Genomic DNA, 25,387 nt, shown 5'->3' on the forward strand with positions numbered 1-25,387 from the left:
CTGTAGAGTCAAAGCTACAGCCATGGGAGAGCTCAAAAAGAAATGAAAATCAAGGGGAGGTGATCACTTTGGAGTCCCGCCAACTAAGGGTGAGGATTCTGACAGTACCTTTAAAAGAAAGACTGCGTTGTGTTGACTTTTTGGTGGTGGTCCCGTCATCCTGGGACCACCACAAGCAGAGATATGGGCCAAAAAGTGTTCAAACAGCAAGGCTCCGAAGGCATTATGGGGCTATTTTCTGAGAAAGCAGTAAATACGGTAGCAGGGGCACTCTCGCTATGCTGGGGAGAGCTGCGCGAGTTTTGTTACTTTGTTTTCCTTTGTTTTTTAAGCAGCCTCGTGTTGCGTTTCGTTTAGGGTAAAGCAGTCAGCAGATGAGACAGCATCTGACAAATGATCTCAGTCTTCAGTTTTCATGCGCGTTGTGAGGCGCAATTGCACTGTATGGCGTGGCAGTGGGGGGGCGCAGAACGGTGTAAGGGATGAGAGAGACAGACACAGAACACAGGGCGGAGCCATTGTATAGAGAGTAGTCAGCAGATGTGACAGCGTCTGACATTTGATTTCGGGCTTCAGTTTTCATGCACATTGTGAGGCACAAACCCGCTGTATGGCGGGGTCGATGGGGGGTGCAGGTAACGTGAATGGGGCGAAACAGACGGGCGGAACACAGGGCGGAACCATTGAGTATGATAGCAGTCAGCAGATGAGGCAGCATCTGACATTTGATCTTGGTGTTTGAATGGACAGCAAATATTATGAGATAAGAACAAGAATTTAATTCCTGTTTACAGCGGTGCTCCATAAACCATGAGCGATCGTCTCAAGTGCTCTGAATTAAAGAAAAAAGTAGCACTGAAAACAAATGCTAAAATGGCAGCTGGGGATGGATAGTAGTAATTGGTCTATGCTCTAATAGGTAGAGTCATGACAAATGTATGCCATGGACAAATGGGGATAAATCATATTAGATCGATGGTGGAGCCAGCAAATGGTAAGTCTGTGGGTGGGCTGAAGCCCATAAAGGAGATAAACATGTCTCTTTGAGACAGCACAAGCAGTGTCTAGCCGAGACCTAGAAATAGAACCTCATAAGAAATAAAGGTACAATAAAATAATGTATTTTGTCTTTTCACAAAAAATAATTTCAATTAATTCTACACAAAACTTTTTTAAAGGCTCTGTCCCATCTGAACAGAGGCAATTTAGTAATTTAGAGTACATAATAAGAAAATACAGGGATTATACTTTCAGTGGGATTTTTCAACAAATCTTTAAAAAAACATTTTTAACACATTTAAAATCAAATACATATTTAATTAAAATAACAGTTCATAGTATTCAAGCATTTTGTTCTACATTTAAAAGATATAAAATTAATTTACAATAATATTTAACTTAAAAAGATTTCTTTTTTTTAATTTAAAAAACATTCAAAATATCCCATATATTTTTGCACAGGGAGATCTCCACCCTAGTTGAACATATTAAAAATTATAATTTTTCTTAAGATTAAATTAAAGGTTTCCCATCTGAAGTAACATTTTGTTTATGTATTAATAATTATTAAATGTGCTGAACACATGTAACTTGACTTTACTAATAATGAATGTTGTACTAGGGAAGAGGTGTGGCGCCGCGGCCAGGGCGACTGACGCTGGAATCTGGGGATCAGGGTTCGATCCCCGGCTCCGGCGGCAGGTTAGCCCAGCACCATGTGACTCTGGGTAATAGCTCGCTTAATCTTCCCGACGGCCCCCAGCGCCTAGAGACCCTTACGGGTGATTGTGCGCTTTACAAATGTGGATTATTATTATTATTAGTGTTTACATTTTTAAAATGTATTGTGTTAAAACATTAAACAATAATGAAATGTTTTCTTTAATTATTGTTTGCCATTAAATTACATTTATTTATATTTTTTTTAACTAGTTTAAAATATTTAATTCAGCATTATTTCCTATGGGGTTTAATTTTATGTCCCTACCACCATTATTATTTATGGGAGTTTTCTGCAGTTCCAGTGGATGGCCATGTGTGATGTTGGACTTAATCCCGCTCTGAGCACAAGTAAATTTACGATTGTTTTAGGTACATTATGGCTTAATGACTTTAGAGTTGTGGTTTATAAACAGCAATGGGCTTACTCTTTAGTGGGTGAGTGCCTGTCTTTTCCCTAAACCCCTCCCTATACTCCTCCTTAGTTTTGCCTTCATCCCTCCCCTTTATTTATAATCATTTCCATTTTACAGCCACTCTCTCTGTCCCTTCCACATTTACTACTAAAAACTATACTAATGTGTGCGGAAACTGTGAAGTCGGGGCAGACAACTACACACAGAAAAAGATAGGAGAGGCAGAACGACCATACGTAATTTGTGAAAAGCATTTTGTAGTTCTTTAGTAGTACTAAAAATGTACAACTCAGATTATCTGTGAGACTCTCTTGGGTATGACTGATGTGATTTTAAAGCTCGTGAAACTGAAACTGTCCTCAGCAGATGGGAAGTAGGTTCCATTTGTAACAAAAAAGGAGCTGGAAAGAGGTCACTAAAGTTGATCTTTGTAATATGAAGCTGTATCCCATTGGAACAGAAGTCATTAGGACTATTTAGGGTGGTGACAGGAATGGTTAGCATATGGTTGGTCTTGTCTTTCGTGGCACAGAGACACAGAGACTGGAGAATGATGTGGTGGGATGTTGCTGAGATTAATGACCTGTCCTTCCATCACTTTTAGTTTTTTTTCAATAATCAGTCACAAATTGCACAGGGATGAACAGACGTTGGTCCCGTAGATTCCTACGACAAAGGGACTCCTGCTGCAGCCCCCTGCTGAGGCTCATTAAGGCTGGAAATAGTTTGAGGTTACTTGGATTCCAGATCCTTGGGGGCGTGGTCTCAAAGTTCAGGATCAAATGGACTTGGTGGGTCAGAGCCATGGCTTATAAAAACTCAGGAAGCAAAGTACACGGAATGGAATGAGACCACAAATAGTCACTAAGAAATTAGGTTAATTCACAAATTTCTATCCCTCACTGTGCGCTTTTCTCAGTAACAGTTTGTTGGACGATACATTGAATGATGTCTTTGTGGCTGCTTCATGTGAAGGTTTTGCAATGCTGAAAGCTCCTCCTCAGAGCACCTTTTACTCTCCCACATTGTCTCTGTCTTGTAGAGAGGTTGCTTTTATAACTGAAGTTTGTGTCACACTGAGAGCACTGATCATTTTCTTTCTCCCTGTGGATTTTCTCATGTTGAATCAAACTGAGTCTCCAGCAGATGCTTCTCTGGCATTTAGACCAATGACAAAGTTTAGTCCAGTGTGAGTTTTCTCATGTTCAGGGAGACCAGATTTCTGACTGAAGCTTTTCTAGCATTCAGAGCACTGATAAGGTCTTTGCCTAGAGTGAATTCTTTCATGTCTAGTGAGATTTCTTTTCAATGTGAAGCTTTTCAAGCATTCAGAGCACTGATACGGTTTTAGTCCAGTGTGAGTTTGCTCATGTTGACTGAGGCCAGATTTCTGACTGAACCTTTTCTGGCATTCAGAGCACTGATACGGTTTTAGTCCAGTGTGAGTTCTTTCATGACAAGTGAGACCAAATTTATGACTGAAGCTTTCCCTGCATTCAGAGCACTGAAAAGGTTTTTGCCCCGTGTGGGTCCTTTCATGTAAAGTAAGGCTAAATTTCAGACTGAAGCTTTTACAGCATTCAGAGCACTGATAATGTTTTTGCTCAGTGTGAGTTACCGCACGTTGTGAGAGAGTAGATTTCTGACTGAAGCTTTTCCAGCATTCAGAACACTGATACGGTTTGAGCCCAGTATGAGTTCTCTCGTGTTGAATGAGATGGTCTTTCTGACTAAAGCACTTTAGGGACTTAGTGCACTTAGTGCACTGATACGGTTTGTGCCCAGTGTGGATTCTCACATGTTGAATGAGATCGCTTTTCCGACTGAAGCCTTTCCGACATTCAGGACACTGATACGGTTTTTGTCCAGTGTGAGTTTTCTTGTGTTTAGTGAGGTGGGATTGATAACTAAAGTTGTTCTCACATTCATTGCTCTTATTCAAGTTGTTTGTATCTCCAAGTTGGGGTTCTTCCTGGATACATGCCATCTTAAGTCTGAATCTAATTCCGGAGTCTGTACTTGTTTGTGTTAAAACTCAACATTAACTTCTAAACTACGCTGCTGAAGCTCTTCTTCACATTTGCATTTGACTAATTATAGTTTTTATTTGGAGATCAATGTTCTTATCTTTGAAGCCAGCCTATCTAACTTGTCTTATAAACTTTCACTGAGAGGCCCCTTATTTTTATTAAGATGCCCCTCATGGATTCATTTTCTCCAAGTTATGCCCACAAGGATTCTCTCAAGTGGGATTAAGCTCATTCTGACTGCAGTTTATCGCATTTAATTTAGGAGTTTTAAAAGCAGTGATTGGGTCTTTGGGGATTTGTACTTACAAGTGAGGTACATTTTTATACAAGTAATGAACAGGGATTAAAATATGTTAGGGTAGTTCACAAATTATCAATAGTGTAACACTGGCCCTTTTTAAGCTTCCTATTCCGGTGAGTCCCAAAAAGGTACACCATTAACTTTGGAGGTCTGGCACACTTGGAAACAACATAGATCAATGGTGGGACAAATCTTTCTATATTGTAGATGTTAATCCAGTGTCTTTGCTGTAATGACAGCTGAGAGGAACATTTTCAGTTATTTTTTAAAATACAATGTTTTCTCTCCTCCAAATCACAGGAGACGGAGACATAAGCTTGCTCGTGTAAACTGAGGTTATTAGCCTTCCTGACACTTCTGTCACATCACGTCTATGGATACTGATTTGCTGGGAGAGGCTTAGGTCTCCATGGCATTTCTCATAAACCATCAGACAGAATTTGCAACACTGATTATTCCTAAGTGCTCTGTTTGAGGATCAGTTGTTGCCTATGTTCTTTGATTGACCAATCGTGAAATGTTTCCTTTAAGTGAAAATATTCTTATGATTAGTAGTTGCAGTAGATTTTCAATTTATTTGCGGGTATAGTTATTATTTCAGAGGTTATTCAATCCTAATAACTGACACTTGGTAAATGTTCCTGGTCATTGTACTTCAAGGGTTCGACAACAAATAATGATTGTAAGAAAGTCGATAAATCACTTTCAAATTCAGCAGTTTCTTCCGCACCAAATTCCTCACCATTCCTGGTGCATAGAACTAGTTTCTTCTTTAGAGATCTAGATTGTTTCTACTTTCCTCAAAATAACCCTTTTTAGAAATGTGTCCAACATTGCAACATTTCTTTTTCTTTTTGTTGCTTCAGTGACCTGGAAAAATAGAGTTAGAAATTATAAATGAGTTGCACTCCAAGGGGGTAAAACACTTCATGGATACTGCATATACAGGGAGCTCGGGACCACTCAAACTCAATGTCGTGAGTAAAAGTAGTGAACACTGTAGAAAGAAACACAAGTTACACATGCATCATGACACAGATTCTCAGAAGCATCCAACACCAACAGTTTACTCTTTCTGTTATGACGACTGGCATCACAGTAAGGTATTTGTACATCCTTTAATGAATTATCAGATGTTGTGTACTCCCCTGCCCATTTAAAGGACTCTTCTATTCCTTATTTCAGGGATCCATGAAGGGATATTTCATTGAACAAAGGAATCTGCCTTGTTGTAATCACTGCTTTAAATGCCACTGGAGGAGCGTGATTATTTTATTAAGAGTGTTTTGGTCGATTAATTCCTTACCCTTGGGTGTGATACTATACATAATACATACTTAAGAAACATGACTAACAGTGTGCCTCGTGAAACATGTGAGAGTTTAAAACTGCAAAAAAGCATGCAGAAGGGTCACAAACTGGTTTGAGATTAATTCATTCATGACAGAGAGAAACCTACTAATGTGCTATGAAAATAATATTAAAGGTAATAATGCAGTCTGTAGTGTTAACACAAAATATGATTATGAAAATGCTCAAGTAAAATGAGTCCTGCTTATGTTTTCTTTGAGATGCAATTCCGAGAGAAAGTGCTTGCACGTTTCTCAAAGAAATGTAATTAGGCAATGCTTACAAGTATAATGAAATGGTGTTTTTATATTATTTCTTATGCATCTCTATTTCTTTACTGTTTTCAATATTCAGTAAGTTTTTTTCTTTAGAAAATAATGATTTAGTGGTTTTCTTTGTAGGCCTTAAATATTTATTTTGTCTTTCATTATTTCCTTCGAATCGACTAAAGATGTTGTCCTGATTGCACTGTAGCTACGAGTATTATCGCTGAAGTTTCTGTCCTACAGTTTGAAAAATGGACATCCTTTCTGTTAGAAAAAAACTGTATTGACTTTATTGAAAGCTCAGAAGAGAGAGTGTGGAGGGGACACGTCGAATTGCAAATGTATTTACTATTTCCGAAGGGAGTGATATTGCACATTCTTAAAGAACAATGACCACTGAACAAAGGTATTACGTATGGGTTCCAGACGATTTGGGTTAGAGAACGATCCCACCTCGGTTACACTATGGACTTCGACCAATGGAAATCATGCAAACTACCTAAAAGTTATTTTGTGGGCAGGAACTGAAATCGTTTGGAGGCATAATTGCCCCTTGGGAAAAGGACGGCATGCTGCTATTTTCCCTTGCAAATCCTTGGCCTGATCTGCTGTCGGTCTGAACTCTGATTTTTCCCTGAACTGAAATCTCCTGATTACCTCCGCACTTTACCGGCTGGTGAACTTCAGCAGGTCAAATCTTTCAGCTGAAGAATTTATTAACCGTGGGCAATGAACTCAGGACCGTTAGTAGAGGTTACAGAGATTTGCTAACTACGCATTACATTGAAACACGGAGTTCATGTAAAAACTCTGGCTCTGCCACGTAGGGAGTTAGCAACTACACCCACAACCCTTTGATAAAACAACTTTACCTTTACATGCTAAAAAGCATATAACCAATTCACAAAAGTGAGCTTCGAAAAATATCAGGCAATGAGAGAGGTGATGATTTTGGGGTGCCACCTAACCTAGGGGAAGGGCCAAGCAGATGCCTTGAATACAAAGAGCATATCATGCTGAACGATTCAGTGGTGTTCCCATTCTCCTAGAACCATCCCAAGCAAAGTTATGGGCAAAAATACAATGCCAACCAAAGGCCCAGCAAAGCATTATAGGGCGAGATTCTAAAGTGCAGTGAATAATATAGTATTAGCTCTCGGCTGAGCCGGGAGAGATGCAGCTTGAGGAATGTTTTGATATTGTATACTATAATATTCACTGCACTCTAGAATCTCATCCCATAATGCTTTGCAGGGCTTTTGGTTGGGATTGTAATTTTGCCCATAACTGACTGTGCTTGGGGTGGTCCTGGGAGGATGGTACCACCATTGAATCGTTCAGCCTGATATGCTCTTTGTGTCCAAGGCTTCTGCTTAGTTCTCTCCTTAGGTTAGGGAGGACCCCAAAATCATCAACTCTCCAATGCTTGCTAAATTTTCATTTTCACTTTTGTGAGACGACTACATGCATTTTAGCATGTAATGATAGAGTTACTTGTTGTTTTACCGAAGGTATGTGAGGTTTCTGTTTCATTAATTGGGATGAGATGGGACGGAGTTACGGAGTGGAGTTTCACCGAGTTTTTGTTCAACTCCGCAGAATTCTGCGTAGTGGTACTCCGCCAACTTCGCCTACCCTTAGAATTTATGACTCCGGCTATTGCACGCTGTGCTCTAGCGTTCTACTGGGTGCACCTTGTGTCCTGATGAATCTACAACCAATTCTTAGTTTGTATGATTCCAAATTACGTGTTCTATTTTGCAATATGTTTTCTCTCTTTTTCTCTCTTCCTTCCACAGTAGGTGTTATTTCACGATGTATTTGTTCTGAGCTGTGATGTGCTGTGATTTACCTGTATACAAAAGAATAACCGTAATTAAACGATTCTAGTGTATGTTTGTGCTTTGACCATTCAATCTTGAAGTTTAGATAAAGATAACTTGATAACTATTCCATGTGTTTGTCCTTACTTATTGATGATTTTATTAATATTGTGTGAATATTATTAGCTAGGCACTTCTTGATTACAGGTCATCATGAAGGAGTGGCTTTCCATCTCTAGTTATCTGAGTCCCTATTAGCTCATACGGAGGACTTTATGATTGTGATTAAATTGTAGAGTTTCTATGGGCCAAACTCTGTGTTATTTTGAATTGTGTTGCTGAGGACTGAGTTTACGATGTGGTGGGTATCCTATATCTGAGCTCACAAATTTTACACCTCTTCCCCTGGATCACCACCGTAGACTGAGGCTGTGTCCAGTAAGCTCAGTGGAATTCACCATTTCAAATTATGTTGAGGATAAGGACTTACCTGGTGGACTGGAACTTGTCACACTCCTTTGACAGGACCCAGACACTTCAACACCTAAAAAAAGAAGAAAAAAAACAGCATAACGGGAAAGGAAACTAAAATGGGATAAGAAAAGACAAATACTACAGAAACAGAAGAATAATAAAAAAGAGGCTCTCTTCCACTCTTCTTCAAAGAGACCCAGTGTGGCCCTGGGGGTGAAAAACAGGACAGGAAAGGGCAGGCTGGGAGGACGCAAAGAGCTGGAAGTCAGATCAAGAGAGAAAGGATGGGGCAGGTATAGACCAAGGAGAGGATAGAATCATGGGGTGTTGAGGAGACAAATGTGTCGACAGTCAAGGGACTGCTTGGGAACATGGGAGGCAATCGTGTTGATGGCCCAGTGCCTCCCGACCCGAGAAGGGCCCAGACCTGCGCTAGAGCCCCACCACATTCATATTCCTTGAGAATGTGGCTGCATCAGGTGGGTGCCAGGGTTAGTGGAAACTCAAAAATTGATGGGGGAGGTTTGCGGGAACATGGGGAGGCTGCCCACTGCTACAACAACCATGTGTGGCGGCACGCTTTGCCAGATAAACCTTAGCATTTATAAGAGCCCTAAAGTAAGAGGCAGAAAGAATAAAACTGGTATGAAGAGAATACACTGAAAGAGTTGAACAGTTCCTTATTAGCTTCCATACCTTCAGGCCAACAGATGATAGAGCATTCCAAATGTGGCAGGACAAAGGGGAAAGGAGGGTTGTACCAAGTAGGTTAATTATAACAAAAACATCACACAATTTAGGAACCCGAAGATAAATAGCCTGACCCTGGAGTATACCAACATTTGTCACGAAACACGCTTAAAACAGCTAGCATAAAAACAAATAAGGAAGAGGACTACGTTAAAGCCACGTATTTTTTTTTATTATTATTTTTTTTTAATCATATGCTATCTAGCTAGAGAATGGTCTGGAGAGGGAGTCAAATTGTTGAAGCTGAAGAGAGATAAAAAACAGAGAGAGAGACACAGAGAGAGACTTGAGAATAAATAGAAGAAAAGGAAACAGAAGGCACTAGGAAACGTTACCTGACAGTTATCTTGTTTATTCCTCCAAGGGAGGCAGCCGCACCACCTGGCCCGTCCCAGAATACCTTGAAAGGAAGTAAAGATTTGCTTCAACCAAGAACTTATCTGCATAAAAAGTGAATCACACTTCATCTCATCTTCCAAAACAACTGTCCTAAACTTACAAAGGAAAACTCTTGTTCTCTGCAAAACCATTGTAAAGCACTGTTGGTCTATGATTAAATAGAATATTTTTTTTAACCTTTTTATTCTTCTGGTATCTACGACCAAACCCACAACACCCTCCAAATCCAAACATTGCACTGCAATGGACACACAATGAACCATGATCACTTTCTGAACAAGGTCCGAGTGAAGACACAGCCCACCAACAAGCTAAACAAGGTCTGAGTGCTCATACAGCGCACCCACAGGCTAGACAATGTTCGAGTGACGAGACAACGCGCCAACAGGCTTAACAAAGTCTAAGTGCACATTCAGCGCACCCACAGGTATAGGAGATTCTGAGTGAACAGACAGCCCACCCGCAGGCTGAACAAGGTCTGAGTCAAAATACAGCGCACCCACAGGCTGAACAAGGTCTGAGACAACATACAGCGCACCCGCAGGCTGAACAAGGTCTGAGTCAACTTACAGCGCACCCACAGGCTGAACAAGGTCTGAGACAACATACCGCACACCAACAGGCTGAACAAGGTCTGAGTCAACTTACAGCGCACCTCCAGCTCAACAAGGTCTGAAACAACATACAGCACACCCACAGGCTGAACAAGGTCTGAGACAACATACAGCGCACCCGCAGGCTGAACAAGGTCTGAGGCAACTTACAGCGCACCCACAGGCTGAACAAGGTCTGAGTCAAAACACAGCACACCCACAGGCTGAACAAAGTCCGAGTCAACATACCGCACACCAACAGGCTGAACAAGGTCTGAGACAACATATAGCACACTCACAGTCTCAGAGAGCATATCCAAACAGCTAAGCCCACTTCTTCATAACCCAATTTTTCTATTTAGAGCCCATGAAATATAGAAATTAAAACAAAACAGCATGTTTAAGTCTTTGTACATATTTTGGCCCACCCTCCATAACGCAGTCAACCACATTCAGATTTACAGAACCCATGCTCTCTGAGCAACTTTAAGCTGATGCAGCGTCCAACCGAATGCTGAGAAATGGCAGCATCAAGGCATCAATGCATCCAATCCCTGCTCTTAAGGTGAACCAGGAGTGGAAGCGAGGCGACCCACCTGAAGGAACAACGTGTGAGCCAAATGGCTGGTGGGCGATGTTGGAGTCAAATGAGGGACATTCGAGATGGCAGGACCTGAAGGCCCTCCGTTGTGATGGGAACCAGGCAGCCCATGATCAAGTGAAAAAGATGCAGATTGGATGATGACGTGCAATTAGTGACCTCTGCCCTGGAAAGGCAAGGGGTTAAGCAATGCCTTGAACGATGGATGGTCACCCCTTCAATGGCTGGCAATAGTGAATGGAGGGCAGCACGGCTTCCCAGCACAGGGTGGGGCAAGTATATGAGCGAACAGGGAAGCTATACAAGGGCCCACTGGTCATGCCAATATGGATGAATGTATGTATGTATGTGGTATTACTATCAAAAGACACACAATTGATGGACGCAATGCAGAACAAATCAAAACATTCACACCCAGTCAAGAGATCTGGGGTCAATCCATCATTGCTTGCTCACCATGCCACCCAGTTTAGACCTGACAATATGCAAATCAGTCTTGACCCTGTGACCCATGGGAACAGTCCAGCCCGAACTTCCAGGCCAGGTCCTCCCTGAACCGGAAACAAGCATCCTAGGACCTGTTTCGGGGTTTTAACCCTCTCCAGCCAGGATAGCTTGAATCCAGAGGCACGGGACCCACGTCTGGGCATACCCTGCGCACTTAGGGCGAGGAAGCAAAGACACACAATTGATGGACAAAATGCAGAACAAATCAAAACATTCACCACCAGTCAAGAGATCTGGGTTAAATCCATCATAATTTTGCTCACCATGCCCCCCTGGTTTAGACATGGCCATATGCAAATCAGTCTAGAACCAGTCTTGACGCTGTGCCTCATGGGAACAGTCCAGCCCAAACTAAAAGCCTGGCTGATGAGGGCTGTTAGCCCGAAACCGGTCCCAGGATGCTTGTTTCCAGTGCAGGGAAGACATGGCTTGGCAGTTCGGGCTGGACTCTTCCCATGAGGCACAGAGTCAAGACTGATTTGCATATAGCTATGTCTGAACTGGGGTGGCGAAGTGAGCTAAAGAACGATGATGGATTCAACCCAGATCTGTGACTGGGTGTGAGTGTCTGAAAAGTCTCAGTGCTCCATCCATCATCTCCTTGTGTTTGCTTTGTGGTATTACTATGGCAAGAACCCAGCGAAAAAAGCAATGGAGTGATGTAGATGGTCAAAGACAAGCATAAAATCCAAGACGACCTCACGGCCATCTCTGAATGGATGGTGGATAACTATCTTCAACTGAATTCCACCAAGTCAGAAGTGCTCCTGGTGGGCCGAGATGCCCATCGATGGGGCAATCGATGGTGGCCTGTGGCCCTTGGAACCCCGCCTCAACCGAAATCCGTGGTCAAGAACCTGGGAGTTTCGGTGGATGTGCTCTCTCATTTGAGGGGCACGCTAAGACAGTGGCTGGCACTTGCTTTGGTGTCTTACATGGCCTGAAACCCATTTTGGGACTTTTTGACGCACCTGCTCGAAAGGTGATTGTCCAATCCACCGTGCTGTCACGGCTAGACTATTGTAATGGGTTGCTACTTGGTGTTAATGAAGCTGTGACCAAGACTTTAATGGGCCCAGAACGTGGCTGCCCGCACGCTCTTTGTACTACCTTAGTACTGCCGTGTTTCAGACCTTCTCCGTCAGCTCCACTGGCTATCTAAAGAACAGAGAGTCTACTTTAAGAATCTGTGTATGACACACAAGATCATGTATGGCCTGGGTCCACAAATTTTGAGCGAGCTGTGCTCTCTGTATGTCCCGGCTCGAGCCTTGCACTCTGCGGACCTGCATTTGGCCCGTGTCCCACGAGTGCGCAGGACAAGGGCAGGGGGGCGCTGGTTCGGAGCACTGGCACCTGCCCTTTGGAATGCTGCCCGTAGCACGCAAGACCATTGGGCTTTCAGGAAAATGATCAAGTAGTGGCTTTTCTCCAACCACTAGCTTCCTCGCCGTCTGCTCTGTCAGATTTAGCGCTGGGACGCCCTGTTGTTGGGGCAGCCATGAGCTCTACAAGTGCGTATAACATAACATAAAGTGATAGAAGAGGAGGCAGTTTGTTGACGGTTAATAAACTTGTGATGTAGGGATCTTTAACGAGATGCAGCTTCAACTCTTCCATAAATTGGAGCAGCTTTGGTGCGTCCTGACAGATATAAGGAGGTTGTTTCAATGTGCACTGCTCACCTCTCATCCTTTAGATGAACCTGGTGAAATCTTTTGAGATTAAACATACTTTTGAAGGAGAGAAGTTTGTTTGGAGGGCGATCTCACTAATTTGGGTCCGATTAGAGCACTCTAGGGCAGTCATGTGCGATAAGATATTGGGGCGCTCCTGATATTCTGACAGGTGAGGTCAGGGAATGTACCTGAGTGCATTGGTTTGTGCAGCCGCAGCACCAATGGGAGTGCACTCGAAAGAGAGACTAACAGGAACCGTTCAGTGTCCACCAAGTGGAAAGGTTCTATTCTGTCTGTAGTTCTTTCGACAGGTGAGCCTGCATTAACTCTAGGGCTCAAGAGGGAGTCGGGTGGGGCGGGGGGACACTGGTTTAATATGGACTGAAGGAGGGGCAAAAAGAGCAACAATTCTAAGAAGTATTACAGTATTAGTAAATCATGCAGAGTCAGGACAGGCCTCACCCCACCAGAGGACAGGCCGCACATCTGCTCTGTACCAGCTCGACAGGCCTCTCCTCCTCTGTACACCGTGGACAGAACTCCCTTCCTCTGCACCCCCTCTGTATTGGTCTCGCTTCTTGGGCATCCCCTCTGGACAGTCCTCACCTCGTCTGCATTCCCTGGACAGGCTTCACCTCCTCTACACCCCTGGACAGTCCTCTCCTCCTCTGCACCCCTGGACAGGCCTCTCCTCCTCTGCACCCCTGGACAGGCTTCACCTCCTCTACACCCCTGGACAGTCCTCTCCTCCTCTGCACCCCTGGACAGGCCTCTCCTCCTCTGCCCCCTGGACAGGCCTTTCCTCCTCTGCACCCCTGGACAGGCCTCTCCTCCTTTGCACCCCTGGACAGGCCTCTCCTCCTCTGCACCCCTGGACAGGACTCACCTCCTCTGCACCCCTGGACAGGCCTCACCTCCTCTGCATCCCTGGACAGGCCTCGCCTCCTCTGCACCCCTGGACAGGCCTCACCTCCTCTGCACCCATGGACAGGCCTCTCCTCCTCTGCTCCCCCTGGACAGGCCTCACCTCCACTGCACCCCTGGACAGGGCTCTCCTTCTTTGCACCCCCAGCTCAGGGCAGGCCACACCTCCTCGGCACCCCTGGACAGGCCTCACGTCCCATGCACCCCTGGACAAGCCTCTCCTCCTCGGCACCCCCTGGAAAGGACTCACTTCCTCTACCCCCCTCAACAGGCCTCACCTACTCTGCACCTCTGGACAGGCCTCACCTCTTCTGCACCCCTGGACAGGCCTCACCTCCTCTGCACCCCTGGACAGGCCTCACCTTCTCTGCACCCCTGGACAGGCCTAGGCTCCTCGGCACCCCTGGACAGGCCTCGCCTCCTCTGCACCTCTTGACAGGCCTCGACTCCTCTGCACCCCTGGACAGGCCTCTCCTCCTCTGCTCCCCCTGGACATGCCTCACCTCCTCTGCCTGAATTACGTCACCGCTCGAGCCTCTTGTAAATACTACTGGTGTGCTGACCCCTAATGTGGTGACCCCCATTGTGGTGACCCCTGGTGTGGTATCCTTAGTGTGGGGACCCCTGGTGTGAGGTCCCTTGGTGTGGTGACCCCTGGTGTGGTGACCCTTGGTGTGGTGACCCCTGGTGTGGTGACCCCTGGTGTGTTGACCCTTGGTGTGGTGACCCTTGGTGTGGTGATCCCTTGGTGTGGTGATCCCTGGTGTGGTGACCCCTGGTGTTGTGACCCTTGGTGTTGTGACCCTTGGTGTTGTGACCCTTGGTGTGGTGAACCTTGGTGTGGTGACCCCTGGTGTGGTGACCCCTGGTGTGCTGACCATTGGTATGGGGACCCCTGGTGTGGGGACCCCTGGTGTGGGGACCCTAGGTCTTGTGATCCCTGGTGTGGTGACCCCTGGTGTGGTGATCCATGGTATACCGACCCTGGTGTGGGGACCCCTGGTGTGGGGACCCCTGGTGTGGTGACCCCTGGTGTGGTGACCCCTGGTGTTGTGACCCCTGGTATGGTGACCCTGGTGTGGTGACCCCTGGTGTGGGGACCGCTGGTGTGGGGACCCCTGGTGTGGGGACCCCTAGTGTGGTGACCCCTAGTGTGGTGACCCCTAGTGTGGTGACCCTTGGTGTGGTGACCCTTGGTGTGGTAACCCCTGGTGTGGTGACCCCTGGTGTGGTGATCCCTTGGTGTGGTTACCCCTGGTGTGGTGATCCTTGGTGTGGTGATCCCTGGTGTGGTGATCCTATGGTGTGGTGATCCTCTGATGTGGTGACCCCTGGTGTGGTGACCCCTGGTGTGGTGACCCCTGGTGTGTTGACCCCTGGTGTGGTGACCCCTGGTGTGGTGACCTCTGGTGTGGCGACCTCTGGTGTGGTGACCCCTGGTATGGTGACCCCTGGTGTTGTGACCCCTGGTGTGGTGATCTTTGGTGTGGTGATCCCTTTGGTGTGGTGATCTCTGGTGTGGTGACCCCTGGTGTGGTGACCCCTGGTGTGGTGACCCCTGGTGTGATGACCCCTTGGTGTGGTGAGCCCTTGGTGTGGTGAGCTCTGGTGTGGTGACCCCTGGTGTGGGGACCCCTGGTGTGGTGACCCGTGGTGTGGTGACCCCTGGTGTGGTGATCCTTGGTGTGGTGACCCCTGGTATGGTGACCCCTGGTGTGGTGATCCTTGGTGTGGTGACCCCTGGTGTGCTGACCCCTGGTGTGCTGACCCCTGGTGTGGTGATCTCTTGGCGTGGTGATCCCTAGTGTGGTGACCTCTGGTGTGGTGACCTCTGGTGTGGTGACCCTTGGTGTGGTGACCCGTGGTGTGGTGACCCGTGGTGTGGTGATCCCTGGTGTGGTGACGCCTGGTGTGGTGACCCCTGGTGTGGTGATCTTTGGTGTGGTGACCCTTGGTGTGGTGACCCTTGGTGTGGTGATCCCTTGTGTGGTGATCTTTGGTGTGGTGACCTCTGGTGTGGTGACCCTTGGTGTGGTGATCCCTGGTGTGGTGACCTGTGGTATGGTGACCCCTGGTGTGGTGATCCCTTGGTGTGGTGACCCCTTGTGTAGGGACCCCTGGTGTGGTGACCCCTGGTGTGGTGACCCCATGTGTGGTGATCCTTGGAGTGGTGACCCCTGGTGTGGTGATCCTTGGTGGGGTGACCCCTGGTGTGGTGACCCCTGGTGTGGTGACCCCTTGGTGTGGTGACCTCCTGGTGTGGTGACCCCTGGTGTGGTGACCCTTGGTGTGGTGATCTTTGGTGTGGTGATCCCTTGGTGTGGTGATCCCTTGGTGTGGTGACCCTTGGTGTGGTGACCCTTTGTGTGGTGACCCCTTGGTGTGGTGACCCCTTGGTGTGGTGACCCCTTGGTGGGGTGACCCCTGGTGTGGTGACCCTTGGTGTGGTTATCTCTTGGTGTGGTGACCCTTGGTGTGGTGATCTTTGGTGTGGTGATCCATTGGTGTGGTGATCCCTTGGTGTGGTGACCCCTGGTGTGGTGACCCCTGGTGTGGTGACCCTTGGTGTGTTGACCCCTTGGTGTGGTGACCCCTGGTGTGGTGACCACTACTGTGGGGTTGGGGTGGTAATCTTTCTCTCAGAGAGACCCTCCGGTTTGATGCACTCTCTTGTTTGCAACACTGAGGAGTCGAATATCTCCGAAGTCGGGGTAGATCTACAAGGAAGTGCCGCAGCGTGGCACCCCAAACCCTTTGGCTGCGCCACGCTGCGGCACTTCCGAATCACAGGGATGCAACATATTTACATGAATAAGTCGCATGTCTGTGCTTCCCACTGCGCTGGTGCACAAACTGCAGCAATGCACTGGCGCAGGAACCCTAGCACCATGGTGCCAGGATTCGTGCGTCGTGGGGAGATTGTTTTTGTACAGGAAGGGACTACTTCCTGCACACAAAAAAAACACTACAGATATTTTCCTCTTTCAATGTGTGCTTTAGAAAGCCCTGCACAGGCCTAACCTCCTCTGCACCCCTTTCGACAGGCCTCACCTCCTCTACACCCCTGGACAGTCCTCTCCTCCTCTGCACCCCTGGACAGGCCTCTCCTCCTCTGCCCCCTGGACAGGCCTTTCCTCCTCTGCACCCCTGGACAGGCCTCTCCTCCTTTGCACCCCTGGACAGGCCTCTCCTCCTCTGCACCCCTGGACAGGCCTCACCTCCTCTGCACCCCTGGACAGGCCTCACCTCCTCTGCATCCCTGGACAGGCCTCGCCTCCTCTGCACCCCTGGACAGGCCTCACCTCCTCTGCACCCATGGACAGGCCTCTCCTCCTCTGCTCCCCCTGGACAGGCCTCACCTCCACTGCACCCCTGGACAGGCCTCTCCTTCTTTGCACCCCCAGCTCAGGGCAGGCCACACCTCCTCGGCACCCCTGGACAGGCCTCACGTCCCATGCACCCCTGGACAAGCCTCTCCTCCTCGGCACCCCCTGGAAAGGACTCACTTCCTCTACCCCCCTCAACAGGCCTCACCTCCTCTGCACCTCTGGACAGGCCTCACCTCTTCTGCACCCCTGGACAGGCCTCACCTCCTCTGCACCCCTGGACAGGCCTCACCTTCTCTGCACCCCTGGACAGGCCTCGGCTCCTCGGCACCCCTGGACAGGCCTCGCCTCCTCTGCACCCCTGGACAGGCCTTGCCTCCTCTGCACCCCTGGACAGGCCTCTCCTCCTCTGCTCCCCCTGGACATGCCTCACCTCCTCTGTCTGAATTATGTCACCGCTCGAGCCTCTTGTAAATACTACTGGTGTGCTGACCCCTAATGTGGTGACCCCCATTGTGGTGACCCCTGGTGTGGTATCCTTAGTGTGGGGACCCCTGGTGTGAGGTCCCTTGGTGTGGTGACCCCTGGTGTGGTGACCCTTGGTGTGGTGACCCCTGGTGTGGTGACCCCTGGTGTGTTGACCCTTGGTGTGGTGACCCTTGGTGTGGTGATCCCTTGGTGTGGTGATCCCTGGTGTGGTGACCCCTGGTGTTGTGACCCTTGGTGTTGTGACCCTTGGTGTTGTGACCCTTGGTGTGGTGAACCTTGGTGTGGTGACCCCTGGTGTGGTGACCCCTGGTGTGCTGACCATTGGTATGGTGACTCCTGGTATGGGGACCCCTGGTGTGGGGACCCCTGGTGTGGGGACCCCTGGTGTGGGGACCCTAGGTCTTGTGATCCCTGGTGTGGTGACCCCTGGTGTGGTGATCCATGGTGTGGTGACCCTTAGTGTGGTGACCCCTGGTGTGGTGACCCCTGGAGTGGTGACCAATGGTGTGGTGACCCCTGGTGTGGTGATCCCTTGGAGTGGTGACCCCTGGTATACCGACCCTGGTGTGGGGACCCCTGGTGTGGGGACCCCTGGTGTGGTGACCCCTGGTGTGGTGACCCCTGGTGTTGTGACCCCTGGTATGGTGACCCTGGTGTGGTGACCCCTGGTGTGGGGACCGCTGGTGTGGGGACCCCTGGTGTGGGGACCCCTAGTGTGGTGACCCCTAGTGTGGTGACCCTTGGTGTGGTGACCCTTGGTGTGGTAACCCCTGGTGTGGTGACCCCTGGTGTGGTGATCCCTTGGTGTGGTTACCCCTGGTGTGGTGATCCTTGGTGTGGTGATCCCTGGTGTGGTGATCCTATGGTGTGGTGATCCTCTGATGTGGTGACCCCTGGTGTGGTGACCCCTGGTGTGGTGACCCCTGGTGTGTTGACCCCTGGTGTGGTGACCCCTGGTGTGGTGACCTCTGGTGTGGCGACCTCTGGTGTGGTGACCCCTGGTATGGTGACCCCTGGTGTTGTGACCCCTGGTGTGGTGATCTTTGGTGTGGTGATCCCTTGGTGTGGTGATCTCTGGTGTGGTGACCCCTGGTGTGGTGACCCCTGGTGTGGTGACCCCTGGTGTGATGACCCCTTGGTGTGGTGAGCCCTTGGTGTGGTGAGCTCTGGTGTGGTGACCCCTGGTGTGGGGACCCCTGGTGTGGTGACCCGTGGTGTGGTGACCCCTGGTGTGGTGATCCTTGGTGTGGTGACCCCTGGTATGGTGACCCCTGGTGTGATGATCCTTGGTGTGGTGACCCCTGGTGTGCTGACCCCTGGTGTGGTGATCTCTTGGTGTGGTGATCCCTAGTGTGGTGATCGCTGGTGTGGTGACCTCTGGTGTGGTGACCCTTGGTGTGGTGACCCGTGGTGTGGTGACCCGTGGTGTGGTGATCCCTTGGTGTGGTGATCCCTGGTTTGGTGACCCGTGGTGTGGTGATCCCTGGTGTGGTGACGCCTGGTGTGGTGACCCCTGGTGTGGTGATCTTTGGTGTGGTGACCCTTGGTGTGGTGACCCTTGGTGTGGTGATCCCTTGTGTGGTGATCTTTGGTGTGGTGACCTCTGGTGTGGTGACCCTTGGTGTGGTGATCCCTGGTGTGGTGACCTGTGGTATGGTGACCCCTGGTGTGGTGATCCCTTGGTGTGGTGACCCCTTGTGTAGGGACCCCTGGTGTGGTGACCCCTGGTGTGGTGACCCCATGTGTGGTGATCCTTGGAGTGGTGACCCCTGGTGTGGTGATCCTTGGTGGGGTGACCCCTGGTGTGGTGACCCCTGGTGTGGTGACCCCTTGGTGTGGTGACCTCCTGGTGTGGTGACCCCTGGTGTGGTGACCCTTGGTGTGGTGATCTTTGGTGTGGTGATCCCTTGGTGTGGTGATCCCTTGGTGTGGTGACCCTTGGTGTGGTGACCCCTGGTGTGGTGACCCTTGGTGTGGTGACCCCTGGTGTGGTGACCCCTGGTGTGTTGACCCTTGGTGTGGTGACCCTTGGTGTGGTGATCCCTTGGTGTGGTGATCCCTGGTGTGGTGACCCCTGGTGTTGTGACCCTTGGTGTTGTGACCCTTGGTGTTGTGACCCTTGGTGTGGTGAACCTTGGTGTGGTGACCCCTGGTGTGGTGACCCCTGGTGTGCTGACCATTGGTATGGTGACTCCTGGTATGGGGACCCCTGGTGTGGGGACCCCTGGTGTGGGGACCCCTGGTGTGGGGACCCTAGGTCTTGTGATCCCTGGTGTGGTGACCCCTGGTGTGGTGATCCATGGTGTGGTGACCCTTAGTGTGGTGACCCCTGGTGTGGTGACCCCTGGAGTGGTGACCAATGGTGTGGTGACCCCTGGTGTGGTGATCCCTTGGTGTGGTGACCCCTGGTATACCGACCCTGGTGTGGGGACCCCTGGTGTGGGGACCCCTGGTGTGGTGACCCCTGGTGTGGTGACCCCTGGTGTTGTGACCCCTGGTATGGTGACCCTGGTGTGGTGACCCCTGGTGTGGGGACCGCTGGTGTGGGGACCCCTGGTGTGGGGACCCCTAGTGTGGTGACCCCTAGTGTGGTGACCCTTGGTGTGGTGACCCTTGGTGTGGTAACCCCTGGTGTGGTGACCCCTGGTGTGGTGATCCCTTGGTGTGGTTACCCCTGGTGTGGTGATCCTTGGTGTGGTGATCCCTGGTGTGGTGATCCTATGGTGTGGTGATCCTCTGATGTGGTGACCCCTGGTGTGGTGACCCCTGGTGTGGTGACCCCTGGTGTGTTGACCCCTGGTGTGGTGACCCCTGGTGTGGTGACCTCTGGTGTGGCGACCTCTGGTGTGGTGACCCCTGGTATGGTGACCCCTGGTGTTGTGACCCCTGGTGTGGTGATCTTTGGTGTGGTGATCCCTTGGTGTGGTGATCTCTGGTGTGGTGACCCCTGGTGTGGTGACCCCTGGTGTGGTGACCCCTGGTGTGATGACCCCTTGGTGTGGTGAGCCCTTGGTGTGGTGAGCTCTGGTGTGGTGACCCCTGGTGTGGGGACCCCTGGTGTGGTGACCCGTGGTGTGGTGACCCCTGGTGTGGTGATCCTTGGTGTGGTGACCCCTGGTATGGTGACCCCTGGTGTGATGATCCTTGGTGTGGTGACCCCTGGTGTGCTGACCCCTGGTGTGGTGATCTCTTGGTGTGGTGATCCCTAGTGTGGTGATCGCTGGTGTGGTGACCTCTGGTGTGGTGACCCTTGGTGTGGTGACCCGTGGTGTGGTGACCCGTGGTGTGGTGATCCCTTGGTGTGGTGATCCCTGGTTTGGTGACCCGTGGTGTGGTGATCCCTGGTGTGGTGACGCCTGGTGTGGTGACCCCTGGTGTGGTGATCTTTGGTGTGGTGACCCTTGGTGTGGTGACCCTTGGTGTGGTGATCCCTTGTGTGGTGATCTTTGGTGTGGTGACCTCTGGTGTGGTGACCCTTGGTGTGGTGATCCCTGGTGTGGTGACCTGTGGTATGGTGACCCCTGGTGTGGTGATCCCTTGGTGTGGTGACCCCTTGTGTAGGGACCCCTGGTGTGGTGACCCCTGGTGTGGTGACCCCATGTGTGGTGATCCTTGGAGTGGTGACCCCTGGTGTGGTGATCCTTGGTGGGGTGACCCCTGGTGTGGTGACCCCTGGTGTGGTGACCCCTTGGTGTGGTGACCCCTGGTGTGGTGACCCCTTGGTGTGGTGACCTCCTGGTGTGGTGACCCCTGGTGTGGTGACCCTTGGTGTGGTGATCTTTGGTGTGGTGATCCCTTGGTGTGGTGATCCCTTGGTGTGGTGACCCTTGGTGTGGTGACCCCTGGTGTGGTGACCCTTTGTGTGGTGACCCCTTGGTGGGGTGACCCCTGGTGTGGTGACCCTTGGTGTGGTGATCCATTGGTGTGGTGATCCCTTGGTGTGGTGATCCCTTGGTGTGGTGACCCCTGGTGTGGTGACCCTTGGTGTGGTGACCCCTTGGTGTGGTGACCCTGGTGTGGTGACCACTACTGTGGGGTTGGGGTGGTAATCTTTCTCTCAGAGAGACCCTCCGGTTTGATGCACTCTCTTGTTTGCAACACTGAGGAGTTGAATATCTCCGAAGTCGGGGTAGATCTACAAGGAAGTGCCGCAGCGTGGCACCCCAAACCCTTTGGCTGCGCCACGCTGCGGCACTTCCGAATCACAGGGATGCAACATATTTACATGAATAAGTCGCATGTCTGTGCTTCCCACTGCGCTGGTGCACAAACTGCAGCAATGCACTGGCGCAGGCACCCTAGCACCATGGTGCCAGGATTCGTGCGTCGTGGGGAGATTGTTTTTGTACAGGAAGGGACTACTTCCTGCACACAAAAAAAACACTACAGATATTTTCCTCTTTCAATGTGTGCTTTAGAAAGCCCTGGACAGGCCTCTCCTCCTCTGCACCTTGGAGAGGCCTCTCTTTTAATGCAGCAAGCATTGAAAGAGGATAAAACGTGGAGAAATGAAAACATTTCTCCTCGTTGCGCCTTCTTACGCCACCTCTAGCGTGGCGCAGTATTCAGACGTATCTCCAGATTTGCAAATTCTCGTAAGTCTGGAGATGTGTCTTGTTCCATGGGTGTTGCGTGGGAACACCCACAGCAAAACCATGGAACGCCCCTTCATTGCAAAGTGCTGTGTGTGTAGGGGCCGTATTTACAAGGAGAGGAAACGTCACGCACAGTGGCTTTTCCTGTCCTTGTAAATATGGAGGAGCCCCCTGCGCCACTGGTACCTCAAACAAAGTGATGTACTGATGGCTCAGATGGCTTGTAAATCTTCCCCTCGGTGATGAACCAAAATGATATGGATGGTGGTGACGTCAGCAGTGCCCACAGCAATAGGCACAGGATACCTTACACCATCTTATAACACCGGAAGGTGGGATAGGTGAGGACAGCTGTTAGACCTGTCAGTCCTAGGGTGGTCTTTCCCTATTTTTTTGCCCTTGCCTCATTTTTCCCACCTTCTTTCTGTTGGCCCTTAGGTCTTCGGGCACCTTTTCATGGCTAATCCATGTTAGGGTGCAGGTGCTCTCTACTCCAAACATGGCTGCCACTGGCCCCTGCTACTGCAGCGTGGTCTTTTAGTGTAGCACCCTAGCTGCCAGGAGCTAGCTGGAACCCCATACATTGTTGCAATGCCAGCCTGCCATCCCCTGTCCATAGGTAGAGTGGGGAAGCTTCTGGAACCTTCCAAAAGAAAGGCGGAGCCTATTTTTTCCGCCTTAGAGAGTGGTCACCTGACCTGGGCATACTTAAGCAAGGGAGGGAACTTTTTCTAGTCAGTTGGGGCATCACTGACCTGGGGAACCCACGCAGGAGATTTAGGTGGGAGGGCCTAGTCAGGAACTTATGCCACTGGGAGTGACAGGATTTAGGTGCTGCCTCTTAAGCTGAGTGAGGTATCCTAGACAAGCCCCCTGATCTGGCCCAGCGGTAGGGAACCCCAGGGTCCATCTGCAGTGACTGATGAAAACTCATCCAGCCTCCAACTCAACCCTCCCCCCCTCAACTTCAAGAAACCAACACCTAAGGGCGCAGAACCATCCAAGTGCCGAGAAGACTACTTGTCTTTAGCCAGAGACTGCTGGGGGATCGACCAGGTACTGGACTTTGCTGCCCTGCGCAATCCCTGCCTTCATCTGGGCCCCTCTTGCCCTACCTGTCTCCCCCTGACTGACTTGCTTTGCACCCCAACCTGCCTGCAGTCCCTGCTGAATTGTGGGAAAAGCACGATATCCTGCTCCCCCTGTCAAGCACCGTGTCAGAGACTCCCTTCCCTGTCAGAACTGCTGGGTGGGCCCCCGCAGCGTGTATCACCTGATCGCTGTAATCTGCCCCGAAGCGCTATTATCCCCACGCGCTGTCCCGAGGCACTGTATGATCGACGCGCTGTTGCCCACAACTACTGTGAAGCGCTGGGCCCCCGGAGCGCTGCGCTGCTGCGCCTTCGCAGCGCTCCCTGAAGTACTCACCCCCACAACCCGTGGGAAGCGCTGGCCTTGAGGTGCTGCGGTCTGCCCCCGGCGGCCCTCGATGTCAGGAGAGGGCCGCCGCTGTGTTCCCTGAGGGCCGCCCCCGGCCCGACTGTGTGCAGCTCCCCCGCGGCGGCCCCCGGAGCCTTGGGGAGGCCGCCGCGATCATCGCCTAGGCCGTGCCGGGATTCCTGTCAGGCAGCGCTGGGCCTGCCAGGCCGTGAAGCTGGCTTCCACCTCACGTGACGAGGGCGCGTCAAGCCCCGCCACCGCCACCGCCGCATTTTGATTGGGCCGGCGCCACACCCCCCCAAACCAGGCCGGCCATTGGCTCCCGGCCCGTTGGAGGCTTCGAAGAGCCGGAACAGCATCAGGACTACAGGGAGGCCCCTCAGAGAGCGTGGGAGCAGTGCGGGCCTCCCCTAACAGTCCACACCCCTGCCGGAGGGCTCCGAGGAGGTAAGGAGCCCTCTCTCTCGTCAGCAATCCTCGCAAGGGGCCGGAAAGGCCCGAAGAACAAAGGTAAAACCCTGGGGGAGGGCGGAGGACCTCAACGGACGCGGGGCTTCCCAGGAGTGACACAAAGGTCCCGGTTCCGCCCCTCCCCTCGGGAAAAGCTATTGCTGGGCCCCGTTGGCCCTAAGTGGCCCCGGCAACGCTCAGAACTGGGCTAAGAGATTGGGTGTCCCCCGCCTGGGGGCCAGGCTCCTGCCAGCTAGTGTAGGCACTGTCGCTAGGGTTATGACGGCATAAGGAAGTGCTGCTGGCTGAATACTGGGGACCGGCTCATCCCCTATTTAACTCTTCACGCCTGATTAACTGTTTGGGCCCGAAGTGATAGCGAGGTTATTCACCTCTTTGACAGTCTCATGCTGCATTACCTGTGCACGCCTAATTACCTTTAAGTAATGCTGATGCAGAGATAATCTTTCCCTGTACTGAATTTCTTGCAGGGGCGGGCTTCTACGGATCCTGATGGGGTCGTGTTATGACACTGATTGATTTACTCCAGTACTATTTTGATGACAGGATTTCTGGTATTGAACTGTTGATATTTACAAGAGGAAATGTTCATAACTGCTCTTGGAATGTTAGTACATGGTTTATGAAGGTACCCCCCTTATCCTGCTGAAGAGTATAAAGTGGCAGGCTGTGTTATTTGACGTTTTACTGCTTTAATGAAATACTTATGAAATGCTAAAGAAATGCTAATGCGTTGATTGCCTTGACCTAAAGCCTATATAAAAGACCATGATTTTCAATCACAAATACTGGTGTGGTCTCCATTATTGCGCCCACTTCTTGTCTCAGTGGATGAGTATGTTGCGAAGCTGCTTTACACGTATGCCCCTGGTTGCCTTCCTGCTCGAGCCAAGCTACCCCCCAGAGAACTGGTGGTCCCAGTTCTTACAACAGCCACCCAGTGTGATCCTCTCTTAAGTTACTTGGCACATTCACCTCACATAGGAGATGGTGAGGCGAGTCAGTGCAGACACCAGGTGTGACCTTCTGTCCTGTGGCACATACACCTCACACAGGAAATGGTGAGGCGAGTCAGTGCAGACACCTGGTGTGACCCTCTGTACTGTGGCACATTCACCTCACACAGGAGATGGTGATGCGAGTCAGTGCAGACACCAGGTGGGACCCTCTGAACCGTGACACATTCACCTCACACAGGAGATGGCGAGGCGAGTCAGTGCAGACACCAGGTGTG

General features: G+C 50.5%; 1 protein-coding gene across 1 annotated transcript; it reads right to left on the reverse strand.

Moving 5' to 3' along the window:
• Positions 1–1,954: 1,954 nt before the first annotated feature.
• LOC144806011 (uncharacterized) lies at positions 1,955–8,571 on the reverse strand. The gene is made up of 2 exons (XM_078672469.1): positions 8,396–8,571; positions 1,955–5,336 (listed from the first exon to the last, which is right to left on the reverse strand). The coding sequence occupies exon 2, from the start codon at positions 4,120–4,122 to the stop codon at positions 3,373–3,375; it is 750 nt and encodes a 249-aa protein (XP_078528595.1). The 5' UTR covers positions 4,123–5,336; positions 8,396–8,571; the 3' UTR covers positions 1,955–3,372.
• Positions 8,572–25,387: the final 16,816 nt, after the last annotated feature.

Source organism: Lissotriton helveticus (assembly GCF_964261635.1).
Source record: "Lissotriton helveticus chromosome 1_1 unlocalized genomic scaffold, aLisHel1.1 SUPER_1_unloc_4, whole genome shotgun sequence".
Taxonomy (NCBI): domain Eukaryota; kingdom Metazoa; phylum Chordata; class Amphibia; order Caudata; family Salamandridae; genus Lissotriton; species Lissotriton helveticus.